A 7,912-nucleotide genomic window follows, 5' to 3' on the forward strand; every position below is an offset into this window, starting at 1 on the left:
TGGGGGACGCGGGAGAGCCGGTGGGGAGCGCGGTGTGTGCCAGCCCAGGCAACCATGGAAATGCCCCTCTCTATACCTTTGTAAGGGAACCTCTGCGAAAAACAAAATAAAAAAAAAGAAGAAAAGGAGGAGGAACGCACTCTCAGTCTCTGCAGACTGCAAAGCAAACTTCTTCAGAGGTTTTTTTCCGCTTGCACTGAGGAAGCTCACAGCATACTCAAGATTGCCACAAGTTTTGTTTGGGGTTGTTTGTTTTTTTACAGATCTTCACAAAACTAGGCAAAAAGTCCTAAGATGGTAATTTTAAACCCTAAAGCTGTTTTTAGTTCACCGAAGCCAAAACAAATCTTGCAGAAATATTAGTCTCTCTAAACTCAACTATCATTTTGCTGGTCAGTGCTTTTCAGTGAAATATTTAAAATCTCACAGCAGTTTTTTCAGTTGTGTTCACTTCAGCATTTTGGCAGTTGAGTTTATTGGGTTTATCAGGTAGGAATCCTGAAGTTTCACTCCTTCACTTTTGCACTATCCTTTGGCAAATGCAATTACTCTGGGAAAAAAAAAAAGGGGGGGGGGCTTTTATCTTTCTTTTCAGAAAAAAGGGGGAAACCACCCCAAAAATCAAGAGAGTCGTCACTCTTGGACTAATATTCACTCACAAATGTTTGTAGGGATTTCCTCATCCCATGCACATATATCTTCAAAGAAGATTAATGATTGCCACGCTGAACAGGTTGCATTGTTTTTTTCCTAAGCAGCAAGCATGATTACATTCTAATCTGGAAAAAAACAGATACACCAGCATATCTCTCCTTGGCTTGTAACTGAGTGGCTTCTGGGATTTGTTGCATAATATTTGTTAAATGGTTTAGTGGAAAAAAGAGCACAAAAGAAGCTGTAAAAATTTTTATGAGAAACCTTGTGATAACAAAGAATATTTCCTCAAATGGATTGGAAAAGAGGAGGCAACCTATATAGTACACCAGTCATTTTCCAAACGGAAAAGAGCTCCTGTCTTTGCAGGGACAAGAGAGATTTTTTTAATTCAATCTTTTTTAAAAAAAAAAAAAAAATCCTCTGACATTGGCCCTATAATGGGAGGTTTTTTTTCAGAGGACAAAGGAGGGTGGAAATAAGGGGAGAAAGGAATATATTCTCAGTGTTATACGCATTTTTTTATCACTGTAGTTGAATAAGGGCCAGATGCTGTTTAAAACAAGACAAAAGACAAAGAGCAGAGCAGCTGTGCAGAGACAGCGAGTGCCGCAGCCCCGGGTACGGGCACCATCCTTTGGCTGTTACTCAGCACACCAAATTAACCTTGCTATTCCAGCAACGTCCCCGCTGAGATAATTGTATATTTTTATGTGACTGTGTTTATGGCATGTGAGCACAAAGAGCAGCTAAGGGGCTTGCCAGGAATAGCATCTAATGTACAGCAAACCCAACTTGTTGCCACTGCACTGCCAGTCCACGGAGAGAGCATTATTGTTTTCTGCAGCCCAGTCGGACAGAGACAGCCCTGCAGACCTGGGCTGTGTCCATTAGGATTTCTGTGCCCAAAAGGATACAATTTCACTGTCCCATTAGTACCAGATAATTAAGATTAAATGAACCTAAAACCTGCATTGAAGTGTTACCCTCCCTTGCCTGCTATGTGAGTCTGTATCATAGCCTGGGTGGGCTGCAGAACATCTATCAGCAGAAGAGAGTAATTGTCCCGGGCTGACAGGGCAGGATGAAAGCTCTCCGGATCCCAGCACAGACTGTATCACCCCAGGCTTCCCAGGGCTCTGCTCCCACATCAGGCTCCAGCCCAAATTTGTTTCCCATGGCCAGATCCCTACCCCTACCTGACATACTGCTCTCCTCCTTTCCACATCCCGGAGGAGGCGGAAGGTCCCGTCCCCACTGTGTCCCGGGGGGGTGGGCATGCCTGACCCTGGGCACACAGCTAAAGGATGGCTGCAGGACGTGTCCGCAGCAGGAAAGGTGTGCTTGGTGTGGGAGCCACGCCTGGTGGTTCCCTTCCTGCTCCTTTTTTGCAAAAGAAATGTATTTTAACACTAAAGACAATCAGTGACTTACCTCCTTATTCTTCTTTGGAAAACCAGCAGTCCTGGCGGCTGAGGCTGTGTGGTGGGGGGGCCTGTAACCCCCATCAGTCTGGGGCGGGACGTCCCGCAGCAGGGGTCTGGGTACCTCTGGGCCGGCACAGCCTCAAAAACGGACCCTGTCCTGCCCCGAGCACGCGACACGGTGCTCAGTTGGCCCCATTGGAGGGGAATGAAGCTCCTGTGAGCGTGTTTTCACTTAAATTACAACTAGCATTACTGTAATGTTGAAAAAAGACTGGAGACTCCCTGTGAGCCACAGATGATGTAAATGCCTAGTTTTACAAAATGCAATATTTCACTTAACACCATCATTCATATGTTTTGCATTTTAGGTGGTGATTCTGTCTTTGCTGATGTACCCGATGCTGAGGAGTCTCGCTCTTCAGCTGCACTCTGCCGTCACCGGCAGCTACATCTCTGGGACCCACTCCATTGCCTTCATCAACTGTCTCAACGAGCAGATTGCCAAGGATATTGCAAGGTACAGAGATGCTTTCCTGCTTGTCTGCTTGAATTGTTCAAAAGCAGCTTCTTGTGGAATAAAACTTTTCATTGTCCCTCGAGAGGATCTGTACTTCTCTGTACTTTGCACTCCTACCCGAACGGTGCTCCTTTTCTCTTTCACTCTCTTTCTGTCTCTCTCTGTATCGCATATCCACTTACCAAGAGCTGCGCTTTCTAGAAGAAAGCTGCCAATTGCCTCTGAAGTCAATGGCACGGTAACATCAAGCCAGTGGCATAAATTCTCAATTTATTCCACTGCCTTTTATTTTTAAAGCCATGGCCCTAAATCTCTGGGTCCTCAGATGGATTAAGCCCCAGCCCCATGTTCTCTCATCTGCCACAGTCTGTCGTCTTCTCTAGAACAACACAGATAACAAATTCCAGAGGAGGTGTTTATGGAGAGGAACAAAGCACAGCACACTGCCATGAAAATAAATAAAAGGCAAAAGTGGTCCACAGCAAACACAGAACAGGCACTTGTGATGAGGGACCACCTGGAAGCCTGCACTCTGCTCACAAGACAAACTTCAGGGAATGAGGACTTTACCTTGATTTTTTTTCTCTCTTTTAGTGTATGGGATACTTTGGATGATATTTTGCATGCAGAGTTTTTTTCACACATCTGTCAGTCCCTGACTCAATAGATGGTTTGTTCAAAGTACTGAAACCGTGTTGACTGGGGAAATGTTTATGATGGATCATTAAGTTTCCTGCAACACCTCCTGTGCTGTTTGCCCTGCTACCCTGCCGCTTGCCAAAAACTCTCCGTCTTCTGTAAAGTGTTCCTAAGCAGTCGTTGAGGAACTGACAGGCTACTGAAAGGGATTTTGTGTCACCTTAAATACTGCAACTGTATTAAGAAGTTCAAATAGAGTCCTATCTGCCCTGTTTGATGTCTTCTGAAAAAAAGGAGTAACTGTACATGGCTGGTGAAAAGGGCCTCAGTTCCTGAAAATGCTTCATCTTAACAGCTTTGCAAATGTTTTCCACTCTTTGTTCCTTATCTTGCAGGGAAGGGAGAGGAAATAAATCACTCCCCATTGCCGAGATATATGTACTTTGGTTGTGGTTTTACTGGTGGAGTAATTATTCCTTTGTTCCAGAATTTGGATGAATGAGCCATGGTTGTGGAGGATGACACAGGGCTTCTGCACTCATTTTCCCACACACCTTTTTCCTGTGCTGTTGTGTTTATTCTTCCTTTACATTGCTCAGTGGAGCACTCACTCTGATGGGTCAGCCTGCAAGGAAATTTTCCACTGGTTTTAAGGAAAAGGAGTTCAAGGTTTGTGAAAGCAGATTAGCTGCAGGTAGAATTCAGCATCTGGCTCGTCTGTTGCATCGGTTCTAACCCAGTTTATCTGGATTACTATTAACTTAAAATCCTCAGAAGAAAGCCCCAAGTCCACACAGGAGATCTAGCCTCTCCCCTGTGCCTGCTGTGAGGAGCTGACCCCTTTGGGCTGGATGGTGCGGCCACTGCCCCTCACATAACTTCTCTAACACCCGACGAGCCTGGCAGCCTCCGGGTCTGCCTTAGATTTGTGCATATCATTTTCTTTGCTTTTCGACTTATTAATATTTCATCTCTCTCAATTCAGAGCCTATTGTGAGGCAGGGACAAAGAAACACACATTAAGCACCCAACCCAAAGATATCATGTATTATGCAGATGTTTTCTACAGATCACGTTCAGCTTCTTCTCATGTTTCCCATTCCCAGGGTGGCCGCTTGTCTCCACTCAGCTTGCTAGAACAAAGCCCAGGATCTCAGTTAGGATCACAATTTATTTAGACAGAGCAGAAGCAATTAGAAGGTACTCACCCAAATCAAAAGGGTCCTGCACTAAAGTGACTTGGAAGTTGCAGGCAGCAAAACCAAAATGATTTGTGCCATGTGTTTGACATGACAAACGCAGCGGGGATATCTCCGCTCATGCTGCTGCAGTTTGTTGGTCTACAGATTAACTCAAGATGCTCTACAAGCATGAAGTGCCTACAAGTGGCTACACATGGTGAGAGCAAACAACCCAGAGCCTTCTCAGATGGCTGTCCTCTCAGGCCATGGTCCCTCTGAGCCATCTGCAGAGAGAAGTCCATCTCCATCACCTTGCTGTGCTTAAGCGTTAAACCCGATGCCACGAGCTAGCTGGGTCCAGGCACTGGGTCTCCAATGCGCTGCTGGAGTGGTGAGATGTTGTAGGACTGTCGGGAAGGGCTGCTTTCCTCCCAGCACCCAGGGTGCTCCCGAATCCTCCCTGTCCTGCAGCAGACCCTGTGCAGCCCCACGAGGGCACCTTTGCCTCGTGCTCATAGTTGCAAGGTATAAACCTCCACAAACCGACAGAGAAAGCAGGGCTGATAATGAAGACGTGCAAAGGAGCTTATGCACGTTCAGACAAGAGCCCAGCTTTCCTCATGGCTCCGGGGCCGGATGGCAAGGCGGGATGCAGTCGCACATCGGCACCTTGGCCGGGGTGTCTTCAGGTCACAGCCATGGGAGAGGCACCTCTGGTGCTCCTCCTGCTCGTCGTCGGGAGCACGCTAGGCAGCGACCAAGTCTGTCATATTTTTACAGCTCGTAATGTTGTCTTTTTGAAAGCTAAATAGTTTGTTTTGTAGTCACCTCCAGCCTGTGTCATACCCTGGATGTAAGGATAATACATTTTTAACTTGCTCTGAGCCAAAAGCATTCTGTAGAGCGTTTTGAGTTGGAGCAGTAGTTAATTAGAAGGTTTTTAATTCTTCAGCTCACTAAGAGTTAATTTTTGCAGGTTGTTGAATCGAGCCTTCCAATATCTAATAACTCCTGTCTTCTCTGCAGTTCAAGGTCATCTAGAAGTTAAATGTTTGCATTGTCAAAGCCCTTGGTACAAAGTAGTGCCCGGTGAGGCCAGCGTTAAAGAAAACCGAAGGTGAAGTCACTCGTGCAGTGCCTTTAACAGAGCCGCCTGCAAGAGGGACGGGGCTGCCATCTCCATGAGAAGGGCCCAGACATTGCTGTGGTCAGAAAACGTAACGTTTGACCTAGTTCTTCTGGAGATCCACCCTGAGATTGCTTCACTACTCTTTAATCACTTAAATATCACTTCTGCTGGCAGACCCAAGCAGCTCTGCAATAACAAATCAGCCTATAACTAAAGGCGGCAGCCAGAGGGAAGGAATTTATTTGGGCTTCAGATTTCTACGACATTTTGGGTAGAAAAACCTCGATGTTGTTAATTTAACAAGATCCACATTTAGTCTGCTATATGAGGAAGAGGCACAGTTTGACAGCATAAACACATGACTGGAAGACAAACCCCTCCGCGTCCGTCCCAGCCCTGGTTCTTGCCGCACCGCGGCTCAGCCCCTGCCCCGGTGTCCCCGCAGCGAGACGGGCACGGGGCTGATGCTGGGCAGGGTCCTTGCACCGTGCAAGGCGCAGGTCCCGTGTGCTGCCCCAGGTCGGGAGCAACACCCAACCTTCCTGCTCGGCAGCGAGGGATGGTGGGGAGGGTCCCAGAGCTGTACCCGCAGGACCCGAAGCAGCTCCAGCTGGAGGTCACCTTTGCCTCTGCTCTCTCAGGGTAATAATTAACCCCAAATCCCACATCTCCAATGTCAAAGCTGCTGCTGGCAGCCAGGAGCAGCAGGAGGGAACGTCCCCGCGGCTGGGGGCAAGCGCTGAGCCGCAGCGAGCTGGGGGCAGGCACTAACTCCCCCTCCTGTCTCACCCAGGGCCATCCTGGATAAGAAGCTGGCTGCCTGCGTGAACATCCTGCCGAAGAGCTCAGCCTTGTAAGTTGGGCTGAATATTCCCCAAGGGAGGAGGCAAACCGGGGTTCCCCAGGGAGGGGAAGGAGGAGGTGGAGACCCCACGGCCCCAGGGAGAGTTTCCAGAAGGCTGCTGAGTCTGTTTGTTGTTGAGGATGGTGGAGGAGATCCACACCTGCACAAAGTGCATTAAGCTTATTAAGAAGTGCAGATGCTCCGAGGGCCAGTGGGGACCATTTATTTACTGGTTACTTGCCTACACGGAGATCTAGCAAAGGGCAAGGTGATTTATGGTCCTGAGGACATGGTGCCTGTTTTCTAAAAAGAAGCTAAGATAGGGACCAGAGAAGCCCTTTACAATATTATGCAGCACTTTCAGGAAGGAAGAACAGTATCTTTGACCTTGAAATACGACCAGCCATGCTCTGCAGGTATCCTCAGCCATCCACGCAAAGGGTTTGCACTTGTTAGAGGGATTAAAGAACAAAGCCCCAAAACAGCCTTTTGCTCGTAGGACCACCCTGGCCTCACCCTGCTAGAAGAGGAGAGCAGGTCCCCACATCGCAGCCTCCTCGCAGGAGGGGTTCCTCCCAGTGCACCCCCCCCAGGCTCTCTCCCATAGCCCAGCTGAGGCTGCTGAAATGGGGCAAACCCAGTAATATCCTTCTTCCCCTTATGCTTCGTTCCCTACGATCCACAACGGCCGGAGCCGAGTTGCTCATGCACAGCCCTACCTGCTTCAGCTGGTTTCTCCTCCGTGCCCCACTCAGGAAACACCGCGATGCCTCTGAATGCCTCCTTGCACAGGAACCCAGCGTGCAGATGAAATCACGATGGCCTTCTGTCAACATAAGTGTTTTGAAAGGTCATAGCTGACTCACGAGAGGTACATCTCCTCTCCTGCAGGGACCGAGTTGCTCATGCACAGCCCTACCTGCTTCAGCTGGTTTCTCCTCCGTGCCCCACTCAGGAAACACCGCGATGCCTCTGAATGCCTCCTTGCACAGGAACCCAGCGTGCAGATGAAATCACGATGGCCTTCTGTCAACATAAGTGTTTTGAAAGGTCATAGCTGACTCACGAGAGGTACATCTCCTCTCCTGCAGGGAAACCTGGGCAGCTCCCTCGAGACTGGCACAGCCGAGAAGGCTCTGGTCTGTAAATCCGGGGTGCTCAGTCGCGTGCACAGCAGACTTTTGGGGCCAGCGATGCTTCTTGAGCACCCCTCTGTACAGGAACGGCCATATGCAGAAAGCACCAAGCAGGGAAAGTGCCCCCGCCTCCCCCAGGGGAATCAGCATGGCCTCAGCCAGAGCTGTATTTGCTGATGCTGCTTTTGGTTTAAATCCAGGTATTTCTGGAAAGGAGAACTGGAAGAATCCACTGAAATACTGCTGGTAAGTGACAATTCCCCATGTCATGAAAATCCCCATCCCAGACAGCCCCAGCCGAAAGGGGCTGCAGGGTGGTTTAGGGAGGGTGGCACCAAACTGCCCAAGATTTGGGACAGTCCCCAGGGACCCCGGGCACCTGCCT

At 48.7% G+C, this 7,912-nt stretch overlaps 1 protein-coding gene across 1 annotated transcript in view; it reads left to right on the forward strand.

The window, feature by feature from the left end:
* The first annotated feature begins 2,470 nt into the window (after positions 1-2,470).
* CUTA (cutA divalent cation tolerance homolog (E. coli)) overlaps positions 2,471-7,912 on the forward strand; it is a 6,377-nt gene continuing 935 nt past the window's right edge. The window contains exons 1-3 of the mRNA XM_009702062.1: positions 2,471-2,598; positions 6,341-6,400; positions 7,728-7,773. Of these exons, the coding sequence (XP_009700364.1) occupies positions 2,471-2,598; positions 6,341-6,400; positions 7,728-7,773 (234 nt within the window). The remainder of the gene's footprint in view (positions 2,599-6,340; positions 6,401-7,727; positions 7,774-7,912) is intronic.

This window comes from Cariama cristata, unplaced genomic scaffold, assembly GCF_000690535.1.
Source record: "Cariama cristata isolate BGI_N322 unplaced genomic scaffold, ASM69053v1 scaffold16630, whole genome shotgun sequence".
Taxonomy (NCBI): domain Eukaryota; kingdom Metazoa; phylum Chordata; class Aves; order Cariamiformes; family Cariamidae; genus Cariama; species Cariama cristata.